The 17,028-nt window shown below is 24.7% G+C and overlaps 1 protein-coding gene across 1 annotated transcript; it reads right to left on the minus strand.

The window, feature by feature from the left end:
• Positions 1–1,011: 1,011 nt before the first annotated feature.
• Positions 1,012–15,499, minus strand: LOC127259144 (WAT1-related protein At4g30420-like). The gene is made up of 7 exons (XM_051286291.1): positions 15,309–15,499; positions 8,492–8,560; positions 5,975–6,091; positions 3,872–4,118; positions 3,555–3,713; positions 2,402–2,550; positions 1,012–1,340 (listed from the first exon to the last, which is right to left on the minus strand). Exons 1-7 carry the CDS (start codon positions 15,482–15,484, stop codon positions 1,136–1,138), a joined length of 1,122 nt encoding a protein of 373 aa, XP_051142248.1. The 5' UTR covers positions 15,485–15,499; the 3' UTR covers positions 1,012–1,135.
• Positions 15,500–17,028: the final 1,529 nt, after the last annotated feature.

The raw sequence follows: 17,028 nt of genomic DNA on the forward strand, positions 1-17,028 counted from the left end.
TTATATGTATATTTATATTGAATGAATAAAATTATTGATATATTGATATAGAATTATATTTCAAATTATTTTATTTATGTTGTATAAGTTAAAGAAAATTCTAGTTGAATTCCTTGGCCAAAACTTTGTATGCTTTGAAATGCGAGAATTGAATTATGTATGTATATGTCTATCTTATTATTTATTGAAAAGTGTTAAGTTTGTTTTCAATAGGTGCTTTTTTCAAAAGCAATCCCAACAAACTTTCGAAAACCTGCTTTCTAGATTTTATTTATGATTTGACTCCGTAAAAATGAATTCAAACGCCCCAGTTTACATAAAAGTTTCTTCCATTTCTCTTTTTCTTGGCTGCATACTTAAGAAACCAATTCAAAGGTTCATTTATCAGGTACTATTATAAATTTCTGTTCAAATTTTATTAGATCGATTATATATGGGATTCGATCGTACCAACTAAATATGGCCTACTGAGTTTGCTATTTTTGTTGTAGTCCTTCACCGTGGATGATATATGTACCATATATTGCTTCTTTTGATTTAAAGTTTTGCTTTAATTTATGTTATTTATGTAATAACAATGTTTACGACTTGCATTGCAAGTATATTTGTCTTGAAATTTTGTGACTGGTTATGTAATGCACTCTCGTCCTGTTAGAAATTGTTGTGAAAATCCTATCCTAAAATTATTCAGTTGATGGTTTCATTTTGAAAATTGATAGTCAGAGGATGGCTATTATCTTGGTTTGTATGGATTGTGCTTAAGGTTACACTCTTGGCATTATTGCAACCTGCTTTTATTGTGTGATCAAACTGATCAGGAACCTGCAGATGATTTTGACTTACTGGCTTCAAATTTTGAGTAACTTAGAAAGTTTCTATCATCTTGTAACTTAGAAAATTTAGAATCATAATATATATTCTTTTAAAGTTATAGTTCATGCTAATATCTGTGTTGAGTATATAAGAACATAAGAAACTATTTTTAAAACAATAATATATATTACTGTACTGACCTGACAAAATTTGCAATATTCCCATTCCATCAAGAAGATGTGAATAATTAAATACATATATATATATATGTGTATGTGTCGAAAGGAACACTAATCCAGGATAGATTTAGAGTCTTGTTATTCTAATTACTCACCTTTAATTCTGCTGAAATCTGTTCAGACAAAAGCGGCTCCTCTAAATCAATTGTGCAGCCACAAATGTTGTCTGAATCTTGATTAGTCTTCAACTGGTCTTCTGTGTGTTCTTCATCTTTCCCTTGATGCTCTTTTGCTTTGCCCCACAGTACAATGTATAATCCGACTATCACAATCAATCCTCCCACAATACTACACAAGAGACACATGTTATTGCCGGGTAAAAGAATCTGTCATAAATAGGGTAAATTCTATTAGGCTACCCTACGATTTACTCAAAAATCACCCCCCAGTCCCACCCCACAATTTAGAAATGGAGGGATTCCAGTTTATATTTTGTATAACTGTGCACAGAACCTCCTATGTGTTAGAATTTAGTGAATAATACGTTTCACAAGCTAGGATTCCAGCTAAAATTGTATATTTTAAACTAACCCCTCGATTTTAGTTGCAATCCTGGTACATGACACACATCTTTAGTTAATTTTGATGGACAAGAGATTAGATTTTTACAAAACATAATTATCTTAAACAACTTCTATGTTCAAAAGGGAAATAATAATTTCTTATTATTACACTAAAGATGAGCATAATTAAATTTATCATAATAAGTAAGAAAATTAGAAATGCTCGCTTGTTTGTGCCTTAGGAGTGTTTTGGTCTTTCGATGATAGCAATTCTTTTGAATTGAAAATATGTTTTGGGCATGATATTTCTAGTGAGAAGCCGATGCTAGATTTCCTATTTTTTAGGAGAAAAAAATTATGTTACTGGATAATGAATAGTAGCAAAGTTATTTCTGAATGAGAATGTAATAGAATAATATGCTATGATTCCAACTAAATTGTATATTTTTAACTAACTAAACCCTCGACTTTAGTTGCAGTCCTAGTACATGACACATACCTTCAGTTAATTTTAACGAATGAGGGATTAGAGTTTCACAAAGCACAATTATCTTGAACAACTTCTAAATTAAAAAGGAAAAATAGCTATTTAGTTTCATAGTAAAGATGAGCATAATGAAATTTACTATAATAAATCAGAAAATTAGAAATGCTCGTTTGTTTGGTGTCTTGGGGATGTTTGATAATGGCAATGCTTTTGAATAGTAAACATATTTTGGACGTAGTATTTCTAATGAAAATAGATGTTAGATTTCCTTTCTTTATTTTATCGGAAAATGAATAGTAGCAATTTGATCTTTGAACGAAAGAATGTAGCGGGAATATAGAAATTGAGTAGGTTATTACCTCCAAGTGTAGAGCTCTTCATGCATCAAAGTAGAGGACACAAGTGTGACTATAACAGTGCATAAAGGGCTGAAAGAAGCAGAGAATAGAGGTCCTCTTCTTGCAACACACCAGGTTTGTCCAAATATTGTTACTGCTGTTGACAATCCCTGTTGCACTAACACTTCATTAAGCTCCAATCCATAAAAAAGAAAAAAAGAAAAAGGAAAGTGTTTTTGATTTGTTTATGAGATGTTTTGGATTTGAAAGGTTTTGAATTGAAAATAAGGGGTGGATATGAATGAAGATTAGGTATTTTATTTGGTGTTTATGGATTCTGGATGCAATATTTTCTAGAAGAAAAGATTTTTCACTGTAGAATGATTTTGAAAACACAATATACAAGTGCTTTTTGTGTGTATTTAAGTGAAATAGTTGTATGTTATGTTTTGTATAATATGTAAAGGCTTTGTGTAGGTAGATGTTTTTGGAGTTTTGAAAAATTAAATAGTAGTATAATGTTAGTATTTGATGTGATGTTTAGAGAGAGAAAATAAGTATATGATAGTAATATATTTTGAAAAAAACTGGCAATGATGAATAATGTCAAACTTTTTAATATATATATATATATATATGTGTGTGTATGGATATGGAAATGGAGCTAAATTATTTTTAGTGAAATATATTTGATGTAATGTATTTTGAAAAAATTACCGATGATGAATAATGTCAATGTTTTTAAAAATATGTGTGCAAGTATTACGTATTTTTACGGGAATTTGTAAAATAAATGTTTGATATTATATTTAAAACTAAAAACTATTTTAATAAATAGTACTCCTACCGTCTCATTGAAAGATTATCATTTTTTATTTTCGTCCGTCCCAAAATAAGGTTATCATTTTCTAATTTAGTAATTGTACTACCTACATAATATAATAAATACCTTTTCAACTTACAATATATTATACAAATGTCATTACTTTTATATTACAACATACTAGCAAGGGTATTTTTGTCTTTTTCTTCACTACAGTCCAATATAATACTAATATTTAAAAATGTACGTGCAAAAATCAAATGTCACCCTTTCAATGGGACGGAAAGAGTATCAAAATTTTTTAAAATATGCATCATATAACAAAATAATAATAACAATAATAATACTCACAGCAAAGCAGCAGGAAAAAAGTTGGAAAGATGAATCGAGTTTCCAAACATGTGTCCCTGGGTTGATCAGGGCCGTCAAGAGGCCGGTTTGGACGGCTGCGATCAAGCACATCCACGCTGTCAATGCTAGATGGTCTGGGTACTGCGCACTCACACTAGGCTGTTGTCAATGTGATTATATCATTAGATTAGTATTATCCATATCTAGTAATAATACAATATAATTATTATAATAATAATACTTTTTAAAAAAATAAAAAAATAAAAAAAATTATACTTTTTAAAAAAATAAAAAAATAAAAAAAATTAATTATTTACCTGTAGAATGAGCCAAAAAGACCAACAAAAAGTGCTTGCCAAGACCAAGAGACAACCCAACAGCCATGTTGAGGTTGCAGCAGTAAATAATAGATTATTACTATGATGTAATAATAATAGTGAGTATGTGTTATTGAGTAGCTTTTGGCCCCTGAGAAGTGTCATTGCAGCAGCACCACTTACACACAACACTGTCCCACCTATCTTTGCAACACTTCTCATACTTCTAACATTCACTTTCTCCAACCTATCATAGTCATAAACAACTTTTGATTTAATTGATATATGGTCAATTGTGTTAATTATAGTTGTCAATCCTAAATTTCGAAGAGGCCCATGACTTTTATGCCTACAATTTCAACCCTGTACCACCGGATCATTCATAGTATTTTATATAAATCAAACAAATTATATATATAACAGGTTCCTATTGGGCCTTAGGTATTCCTTGGGCTCAGGACCGACGCCATTAATAGTGGTTATGTATTTAGGTTAATCAATATTGTATTGATTAACCCTAATTGATACACTAAAAGAGAACATACAACATATGATTTCACTCAACAAAACAATATTTGTTGGTGTTGATTGAAATCATGCACTAACAATTTACTCCCTCCGTCCCAGAAATAAGTATCCATTTTCTTTTTGCACGTAGTTTTAGAAATATTAGTATTATATTGGAATATAGTAGGAATAAAATAAAAATGACTAGAATAACCTTATGTGTGATATAAAGGTAATGACATTTGTTTAATATATTGTAAGCTGTAAGGGTATTTGTAATGTTAGGTAGATAGTACAGTTACTAAAAAAGGAAATTGATACTTTGTTATGGGACGGACTAAAATGGAAAAATGGATACTTTGTTATGAGACGAAGGGAGTATATATTTTACTATATGTTCTATAAATATATTTTATGTGTTGAAATCAATGATAACATATGTACAGTATAATTATTGTTATGTACTATCAATTTTTATCTAACACTGAAACTGCAGTTCACATCTATATGATATTGGATTAAAAATCTAATTGTCGGTTAAATGTAACTATTTGGATTATGAGTCAGGTTAAGTCTATATTAAGTGATCTATTGATTTATTGGGCTTAAATTTATTTAGTAAGTACGAGTCTCTTATGTGTAGAAACCAGGTAACTTATTAATTGAGTGATGAAACCAATTAATAATAAGGGATATAAATAGGGTTGTGATCCCGACGCAACATCCATTATTTTTCATATCTCATCGTGAGAGTAATGGCAGAAACCCTAGCGGTTTTCTCAAAAGGGGTTGCGTCATAGGCTTGAAAAATACAAAACCCTCAATTGATTTGTAGATTTGAATCCGACTATGCTGATGAATAAAGTTAAATTTATTTTGCTTTAATTTATTTTGCTTTATTTTTATCTCAATTATTACAATACGGTAAATCCCGAATTTAGGATTGAATTTCTGATAAGTTTCAACGTATGATAGTATAAGTAGCACCGTTTAAGAATGAAACGGTACAACAAAAGCACTGTATACATGTATATGCATTTATCCCGTGCCATTTTCATGTTAGACTATGTTTTTATACAAGAATGTAAAGAAGTGAATGAAAATGAAGATGAAGATCCTATAATAGTATTTTGATACTTTTAAAATAAATTATATATACATGATTTTAAAAAATTAGAATGTGTATTTAAATATTTTAAAAATTATATTGTAATAAAAAATATATGTAATATATATTATTTTGTAGAGAATAAAATTTTCTATAATACAAATAAATAAAAAACACTTTTATTTATTTATAATTAATATAAATTAATTTTATAAAATATGTAAAATTTTAAATGTAGATTAATTTTTTTTTTAGGAAAAAAATAAAAATAAGCAGATTTTGATTGGATCCCAATTGATGTATAATATTATATGTTATGTAGTTAATTAAATTAATTTAATAAATTTACCAAAAATAGAAATATGTCAATTGTTACGTGACCGTGACCGGGCAGAGTATAATATAAATTTTCTAACGGTATCTATTATAAGCAATTTTTCCTACTATTTATTTTAAAAATAATTAATTAATTACTTAATAAAAGTTACCCGAAGGTATAAGCGAGGAGGAAGGTGACGGCAGGCGTCAAATTGGATAATGCACTTGCAGCCGAAGAGGTCGTCAGATACAATCCTTCGCTGTATATGTTCTGGTTAGCCGTTGCTCTGCAAATTATATAATAATAATAATAAATAAATTAATTAGGATTTGTTTGTTATTTTTTTCTTTCAAATAAAAAATAATAGTCTCTCAATTGGGGCAATCATGTGGGTGTGTTTTTTTTATTGATTTTTTTTAAAAAAAAAAAAAAATTAATTTGAATTTGATATAAAATTATTTGATAAAATATTTTTGTTAAAAAAATTATATTTTTTTTGGAGAATGCGATATCCAAATATAAAAAACACGTAATTTTGGTAACAAGAAACACACTAGATGTTACCTAAATTTAATAAATAACTTATCAATTCACAATTCATAATTCATTACTTCTATTTTAGTAAATAATAACAATCAATTTGTCATTATATTTTCTAATTATCTTTTTCTTTTTTTATATTAGCTATTTAATAAATTTTTTATAACATTCTACATTAGCTTTTACTTATCCTATTTTTATATTACTCACTTCGTCTCACGTAAGTGTTTATTTTTTTTTAGACACGAGAATTTAAAAGGAATATAATAAGTGAATAATTAAAAATTTGTTGACTTTATTTTTATTTTTAATGTAGATTTTTTTTTTAATGTAGATACATGAAAATATGTTGGTAATATAAAAATATATTCTATATATATTTTATTAGCGTGTATATGTTGTATTTGTTTTTTTTTTTTTTTTTTTTGGATAATATTAATATGAAAGTGTGCCAAAAACTTTTATTGATGTACACACTTTAAAATTATTATTATTTTATTTTATTTTTATCTACAATTTGAAATTTATTTTTAAAATAGTAAAAAAATTGAATAGAATCTAAATATTAGATATAGAACTTTTGGGAGATGTCACGTGCCAATTTGACCAAACACACAAATAGTATTCCCTCCGTCCCATAACAAAGTATCCATTTTTTCATTTTAGTCCGTCCCATAACAAAGTATCTATTTCCTTTTTTAGTAACTGTACTATCTACCTAACATTATAAATACCCTTACAATTTACAATATATTACACAAATGTCATTATTTTTATATCACACGTAATGTCATTACTTTTATATCACACGTACTAATAAGGTTATTTTAGTCATTTCTATTTTATTTCTACTATATCCCAATATAATACTAATATTTCTAATACTACGTGCAAAAAGTAAATTGATACTTCTTTATGAGACGAAGGGAATATATAATTTCAATTAATACAAAACAAACGCAAAATAAGGTGTACTATATGGATATATTTTTTGTTTTAAAATCAATTATAATGTATGCATTATGAACAATTATCATATATTTCATCCGTTCTTCTCTAAGGGTTATATTTATCTTTTGCGTCATTATATTTAACATTAAAAATATCATTATATTTGTATAATTTTTTTTTTTTTGTATAAATATCCTTCTATTAGTATTATAAAGCACTAATAGATGCATTTTTGAATTTTTTTCTTAATTTGTATTACGTTTTAATATAATAATTACTATTCAAAGATCAATACGAAAAAAATAAATGAGACACTTAGAGTCGAACGAAAGTAATAATATATTTGTATATGTTAACGATGATTAATATGCTGACACTAACATAGATTGTGTTTTATCTGTCATCATATTGTGCGGATCATCATTCATAGATGTTAGTGTCAGTATATTAATCATCGTCAAATTTTTTAGAACAATTTTTTAATAAAAATATGAAAATAAAAAAGAAAATATATAAATAAAAAACACTTAGGTTCTGTTCACCCAATTTTTTTTTTTTTTTTGTATGAATTGATTTTTCTTATATGTTATAGAAAAGTGTTAAGAATATGCGTATAATATATCTTAAATTTATATAATTATATTGATTATATTATTTAATACTATAAATTATGATAATACATTTTTACTCATTTAGTATCTATGCTGAAATTATAATACTCCTTTCGTCCCGCTGCAAGGTTGTCATTGGCTTTTTGCACGTTGATTTTCGAATATTAATTATTATATGAAGACGCAGTAAAAATTAAGAAAAAAGACAAGAATATGTTTATTAGTCTCTTATAATACCAATACAATAATATTTTAAATTAAATTATTCAAATATAAAGATATTTTTCATGTCAAATATAATGACGTAAAAACCAAATGACAACTTTGCTACGGGACGGACAATAATTAATTTTTTTATAATCTTTTTTTTTTATGTATAATATAGAAAATTTTATAAAAGATATAAATATTATTTTTAAAGAATCATAATTCCAAAGAATACTTGCATAAATAGACCTTTAATTTTCGTAATATTTTAAATTAAAAAAAATTATATACTCATTAATATAATATATAAAAATTCTAATAAATATATAAAAAAAAAAAGTTAAAATTATAAATAGAGAGAGAGAGAGGTTACTTGCCCAATAAGGGAAAGCATAAATATCATTCCAAAGCTCTTCCACCCCAAAGCGCATGCCTTTTTTCCTCTCCTGCAAACAACAATAACCCCATATTTAATTAAAATAGTTATATGTTTACTTCACAACTTTATTTTATTTTATTTTAATTATAAACATATATTTCATCGGTCAGTCCGTCAAAAAATATATTTTTTATATACGTGTCGTATTAAATGATATAAATAATAATTTTATTTGAAAATCGAAACAGGTAGATATACATATTATTTATTAATTTATATTTTATGGAATCAATCGATACTATTTATAATAAAATATTTTATCAATTCATACTTTTATATTTTTTTATTTATAGTAAATAAAAATTTTATTATTATTATTATTTCTATTTTTTCATTATAATTTTATTAATTTATTAATATATACATATTTTTATAACATCTCCGCATTAAATTTTTACATATCTTTTTTAGGGTACAGATCAGGTGTGCTGAATAGATGAGGTCAAAATATCATATAAAGATATTCAATATATATTTTTGTATAATACAATATATGTGTTATAAAATATTATATGCTGAGTTATAACATAATATATACTGTATCATAAATATGTTAGGATAGTATACAATATCCGTTGATTATCTTTATAAGATATATTGATTCGATCAAATTAACACCATATTATTTAATTGGATAACACAGGATCCGCAGCCCCTCACTTTAACATTATAATATCAATATTTTTTTTTAGTTTTTAACTAATACTTTTTCCGTCAATTCACAAAATATACATATTTTTATTTTGTGTTGGTCAATTACATAGTAACAATTTTTAAAAAATTCCATTTTTTTCTACAAATACTTCTATTTTACGTCACATTATTATTTTTACACCAAAAAACTAAATATAAAATTATTTTTACACTACTTTTAACTATCTGCTACAATTAAATTATCCCCTCCGTCCCATAAGAAGAGTTATTTTTTTTTGTATGTCCCATAACAAAGGTGTCGTCATTTCCTAATTTAATAATTATACTACCTACCTAACATAATAAATATTATTACAAATTATAATATATTACACAAATATCATTAATTTTATATTACACAATACTTACAGAGGTATTTTTATCTTTTTACTACAAACTAATATTAAAAAAATTATGTGCAAAAAAAATGGTATTCTCCTTCCGGAACAGAGTAAGTACTATTATTTCTTAAACTTCGTGCCAAAAGTAAATATATATTTTCAAATTGGACAAAGATATTATTATATAATTTTTCTGGACGAACGAGGTATTATTATTTTGAATGTTAACTTTTAATGTGAAGTATAAGGAATCGTATCGCTAATATAAAAATAATATTTTATTTTAAATATTAGTTTTATAAGACAATAATATATTACAAGTTGTGTAAAAAAAATTATTGGACAAATAGAGCCAAAATTATCAATTAAACGATAAAATCATATGCTGACTTGCAAATGCATTCAACATTCAATCCCTACCTTTAATTTTAAATTTAATCATGTTAGTCAGATAAATAATTTAGTAATCAATGGTGTTACTTAAGCAATGCTGAATTTTATAAATTCAGCGTCCCATCCATTCGGTCATCTCCAACTCATTACTTTATTTTTGCAACAGCTATAGTAAAAATACAGTTGGTCTACTACAGTCATCTTATTCAAACTACAAATTTCAATTTTTACTCTAAAAAAATATATTCCTATATATTTTTCTTTTATATAACTTTTCATATTTATAAATTACACCCTAACTTTAATTTATTTTTATATTATCACTAAAAATATATAATTCATATTTTATTTATAAAATTATACATCACTTTTAAAAAAATAAATTATATATTATTTTTTACAAAAATAAAATTTTATATCAATTTCTAAAAAATAAAATTACATAAAACACCCAAAAATTATAAAAAATAACAAAATACTCTACTCTAAAAATAGTGTAGAGTTACAATATTACTCCAAAAATAGAGTAACACTATAGTTATCCAAAAAAATGGGGCAGAAAATGGGGTTGGGTTGGAGCGCATGGTATTCTGATTAATTAAATGCACATGCATGTTTGCTGCTTTTTTTTTTTTTTTTTTTTTAAAAAAATTGATCTAAATAATGAATTAGATATTTATAGAATAAAAATATTCATTTATAGGACACTGTAGGATTTACAGACTAAAAAAATTAATATCGAAAAAATAGAATACATAATAGAATAAGTGTATTGATAGATAGTATATGTTATATACATAATCAATATATATTTATATATAATATAATATACGATTGAGTTATAATATAATATATACTGAATTATAATATAACAGATGTTGTATTATAAATATAATAAAATATGTATAAATATATACTGATTACCTATATAATATATATGTTGATTTGATCAAATCAATATTATACTGACTTGACCTGACCTGAGCAGCGGCTAATCTATGTTCCTAGTTATATATATATATATATATATTTTGGTACTATTTATCAATAAGAAAAAATTCCATCTTAAAATACATATATAACATTTGATTTTTTTTTTATTAAATTCATTTTAAAAATTATTTTTGTATTTAAATATTAGGTAACATCTATTTTCTATTTAATTTTCTTATAACTTCCAAGCATATCTAAAACGCTTGCTATGTTTGTTCAAAAGTTTTTCAAATCGAAATTTACTATTGACTAATTCTTCTCATAAAAATCTGTCAAAATAAATTACTATTTTTTTTTTATAAAAATATATTACACAAAAATTTAATTTTATATTATAAATATCGTATTAACACATATTTTTATCATATCAAATAATTATTTTAATTAAAAAAATTTGTTATTTAAAATCCCAAATTCACCTACATGAATTTTGATGAATCAAAACTGCATATATACACATCCAAATTGAATTAACATTCTTTTATTATTATTGTTATTTTGATATTTTTTAAAAATGAAACTATTATTCAATTTGATATTTTGTACTAAAAATTAATATCAAATCTGATATTTATTTTTTTAAAAAAATTATATATATTATATAATAAAAAATGCAAAAAGGAATTTGTTGGCTTATGCTTCAAACCAAATATTTTATTATTCAATCGATGAGATTTTAAATAAAAATATATTATTTTTTGTATATAATATTATGTTAAAATACTATTTAAATAAAAAAACCCAAACTCAAATATAAATCTAACAATATTTTATATATTTTTGTTAATAAAACTATTTTGAACTAGAAAAAGAAGAATTAAAATCTTAGAATATATTCATATAATTGAATTATTCACCCAAATGTTTTGTCTGGTTTTGGTTTAAAAGTGAAATTTGATTTTAATTTTAATTTTAATTTAAATAATATTCGTAATATGATATTTTGTAAAAAAAATAATATATTTTTATTTATGAAACCATATGTATTGAATAGTGGTAATTTGCTTTTGAAACTCAAACCAAACATGTGAAAGTTTGGATTTCCAAAATCAAATTTGTTTTATTTTGTCGTCGAAGTATAGAATAAACATATAAGTATTATTATATTTTTTTTAAAAAAAAGAATATCAAAATATTATTATTCTAAAATCCAAATAAAAAACTATAAAAAAAAAACCCATATATGTTAACTGAGAAACTAAGCTAAAAATATATTGTAGCTAATTTTAATTTTTTATTATTTTTTTGTTATTATTTTCTTAATTTTTTAGTTATATTAATTTTAATTTTCTATTTATTCCTCCATTTGTCCCATCTAAATTGTCCTATTTACCTTATACACCGAGTTTTAGACATTGTGTAATTAGTAAGTAATTTAAAAATATATTAGTGAAAATAATTATGATTTAATATAAATAATTATAAATTAAAATTAAGATGACTAAATTGTTTAATTAAAATAAAAAAATTATAAATTATGAATTTTAAAATGTGATTGAGTGTATAATTATATTTTTAAAAAAAATGATGGATAGAAGTAAATAGAAATAGGGAATGGAGGAAGTAATATTCTACACTCTTAAATTTCTATTTGAAATTTTCTCATGTTATATACAACTGCTTTTTTTTTTTCTTTTATAACAATACATTATTTTGATTATTTATTTTGTAGATAAAAAATTATAATATAATACTCCATCCTTCCTATATTTTTCGTCAACTATTTCTATTTTCGTCGGTTCCATCTTATTTATCTTTTTTTTTTTTTAAGAAATATATTTATACACTTTAAAATCATATTTTAAATTTCATAATTTATAATTTTTTAATCTCAATTATAATATTTAGTTATCTATTTTTTTTTAGGAAATATATTTATACACTTTAAAATCATATTTTAAATTTTATAATTTATAATTTTTTAATCTTAATTATAATATTTAGTTATCTTAATCTTAATTTATAATTCATTTTATAATATAATAATTATTTTTACTAATACACTTTTAATTATTTACTAATTATACTTTACCTAAAAGGTAAAACAATATAACTTTCAGTATATTAGATGACAAATTAAAATTATATTCAAATTTTAGTTTACATTAACAATATATATTTAAGCTATGTTTTAACTCTACAAAATATTTCTCATATAAATTAGTTATAATTTAAGATTATAAATGAATTCTTTATTTAAGTTTTAATGTGAACGCTACAAATTAATTTAATTAAAAATATAACTTAAGTTTATAAAATAACTATTTATTTAAATTTATGAAATAATTATATTAATTTATTCAGACAAATTCATATACATATATTTGTAGTAATATGAGTTAAATTACAATTTTATCTTTACATTATCCATGACCATTCATTTATTTAGTAATTTTAAAAGTATGTAATTATTTTAATAGTAGTTAGCTTTTTTAATCCATTCTTAAGAAAAAAAAAAATAAATTAGAGTTTTAAAACTCTTGTATTCTTAATGTTAACATTTACCTTTTCGTCATTGTATTTAATATTAAAAAGATTTTTATATTTGTTTAATTTTTTTTTTGTACAAATGTTCTTTTAGTATTATAAGACACAAATAGAAGTATTTTTGCAATTTTTTTTAATTTGTACTATATTTTGATATAATAATTAATATTCAGATATTAACAGACAAAAAGTAAATAAGACTTTTATAGCCGGACGAAGATAGTATATATTTTCCTTCTAAACTAGAGTTGCAAAACTTGTTTGCAAGCTTGAGTTGCTTGATGTCGATGAAAGTTTGGGTGTATTTGTTTCATGCTTTAATTTGAGATTTATTTAATTTTTTTAAATTTTAAATATGATGTATGATGAATTTTAGTGATAATATAAAAAGTAATATTAGTATGTTGAATTATTAAGTTTTGGCGATATAATATGATATATATTATTTATAATATATGAATGTATGTACATTATATTTTTTATTAATATTTATTAAAAATTGTATCAATAAAAAATTATTAAAAAAAACAAATCCTTCATTTGTTAAGTAAAATGAGATAAATATAAATACAAAATTCAGCTCTTTATACAAATGAGTTGGGGCTTCGTTGGAAAATGTTTAATTCAAAATCTAATTTTACATTCAAAATATCACATCAAATAATTATTTTAATTCAAAAGTTTACCATTCAAAGTCAAAGCCCAAAACCAAAACTTCAAAGTAAACACACTCATGTAACTCTTGCAAGCGGACGGAAGAAATATTAAATACCGTTCATTGTGGAATTGAATTGATATTTTTATATTAAAAAGATACACTTTATAACATTATACTTAAGTTTATATATTAGACAAAATTCACTAATAAAAATTAATAATAATAATAATAATACATTTCTTATCAATCAATTAATTATTCAAATGTAACTTTACAAACTTATAATAAAAACTCAAGATGAGTCGAACTCAAGTAAATTTTTAACGGAGGAGATCCGGTGCTGAATGAAAAAATTCAGCACCGGTGCTGAACCTCATTAAAATTAATTTACATGATTATAATAATAATAAAATTTAATTATATAAAATAAAGTAATTAAGTTTCATGTGTTCAGCATTCATGCTGAACAATTTGATTCAGTATCTGATCCCACTTCAATTTTTAATTCATATATGCTAACAAGTAATTACCAAATGAAAAACAACTTTCAAATTAAAGTAGAATCATCAATAATTACTCCCTCCGTCCCACATAATTTGTCTTTATTTTTTATTTTCGTCCGTCTCACGTAACTTGTTCTTTCCTTTTTTGGAAATATGATTCTTCACTTTAATCACAATTTAAATTTTAAATTTTATAATTTTTTTAATATTAATTAAACTATTACTTATCTTAATCTTAATATATAATTATTTTTACTAAATAATAATTACTTATACTAATACACTTCGTAATTATCTACTAATTATATTTTATCTAAATTACCGTATCTACGTAATAGACTCAAAATATATGGTAGTAAAATCTTTACCAAAATAAAACATAGATGTGTGTGCACATATATATATATATTTAAGTGAATAAATCACACTAGACGAACTATGTTTGGTTATTTGGAGTCGTCGGGGTTCAAACTCATGACTAATGATCACAAGTTTACTCCCCACACCACCATGTCATTTCTTACGGACCTAATTTATTTTTTGTTGTTATATATATATATATGTCATATTTTTATTTCTTGATACATAATGTGTTTTCAACACTGTCCTGAATTAAAATCTCAAAACACATGAAATAGAAAATAAAGTTAGATAAAAGATTGTAGAGAGAGAGAGAGAAATAAATACCTAGGGAAGAAAGCGAAAGGAGCGAGAAGGAAGAAAGCGAAAGACTGTCTGTAGGTAACAAAGACTGTGGAGCTCATTTCTTGCAGAAGAACATATCTCGTTGTAAGAGTCGTTGCTGCATACATCAATTGGCACCCAACCATCACTATGTATTCTTTTTCTATTTCTATTTTCATTCTTCTTCTCTTTTCTTCTGTTCTACCAATTCATTACTTTTTATTTCAATCTAATCACCATATATATATAACTTTTTTTTAAAAAAAATTAAATATATAAGTATAGATATATATGATATATTCAATGCAGCCAATCATGTGAAGTGTGCCCATTCTAATTCGATTCGTGTATCACGACAGATCATCCATAAATAAATTAATTTGATTACGGTGATTGAATTATTAGCTCATCCATTGTTGGCCACACCTACTTGGCTTAATTAGATGCACGTGACGTGAAGTCAATGCCTAATAATTTTTAGTTCCGCTTGCGTGAAATATTTTAAAATAGTTAAAGAAAAGTTGAATATTTTGATAAAATTACCTTCGGCAATGTTATAAAATTACTTTTTTTTTTTGGGCATATTACATTAATTATGCAGCTTGTCAAGACTCGAGGTCGACACAAAATAAATATAAAAAATAAAAAATAATAAAAAAATAAAAATCAGTGAGAAAATTAATGCTGAACATATTTTTCCTAAACACACTATAAAATCTCAAATTTATCAACTTTCTCAAACTTCTATTATTTATCAATTTTATTTTTTCAAAAATATCAAATCAATTATTTATATTTTATTTTTTATATTATTGTTAAGTATAAAAAAATGTATAATTAGGATTTTGGCTCAAAATAAGAAGGAAAGTGGGCCCATTGGTGGGTCAGGAAATTAGGGGATTGCGTCGGTTGTAGTTTGGATCGGGCTGAGTTTGATTGATAGGCAGGGAAACACATCCGTTGTGAGAAGGTGGGACAGTTGGAGTGTACAAATGACAGGAACTGTCAGTGGTCGGTTGAGGGTACGTGTGAAGATTGGTTTTTGGGGTTAACTAATAGCAGTTTGGTAACCGATTTGGTGACAGTTCAAGGCGGTTCCGAAGAGAATATTTAAATATCCAGGGGAATCAGGGGAAGGATATCTTCAATCAGTCAAAAAATTAAGAATTTCCTGTTGGGGATCACCCTTTACTTATTTGCTTATTACTTTAACGCATTGAAAAGCTTATGTATATATTTATTACACAAATTCGATAGTATTTCTCGAATTTTACTTTGTATTGTTGGAAATATCTTCAATAAATTGGCGACCACAGTGGGAGAAGAAATAAGATTGCTGATTCTACTTTTAACGAAGGCTTCATACATTTGCGGTCCGGTCGGATCATTAGCAGAAACATTATGGCAGGCTCTCAATCTCAAACCACTACCACCGGTGTCAGAGTCTCCGCTGTAACTTCAAATTCGGCAACATCCGTTTCAACTACGGGGGGAACGCCTTAAGTGCAGCCTGAATGGTTAATTTATGTTCAGCAAATGAACAATCAACAGATGACAACCATACAAACAATGTTGCATGATCAACATAATTTAATGCAGAATATGCTGGACCAGGCTTTGTCAAGGGTTACGTTGCATTCAAACACGCCCCCAACATTGTTGCCTTCGCATTTCCAGGCAACTTTTGCAGGGCCAACATTTGCAGGGCCGTCATACGTTGATA

The sequence above is a fragment of the Andrographis paniculata genome, unplaced genomic scaffold (genome assembly GCF_009805555.1).
Source record: "Andrographis paniculata isolate CXL003 unplaced genomic scaffold, ASM980555v1 Contig14END, whole genome shotgun sequence".
NCBI classification, from domain to species: domain Eukaryota; kingdom Viridiplantae; phylum Streptophyta; class Magnoliopsida; order Lamiales; family Acanthaceae; genus Andrographis; species Andrographis paniculata.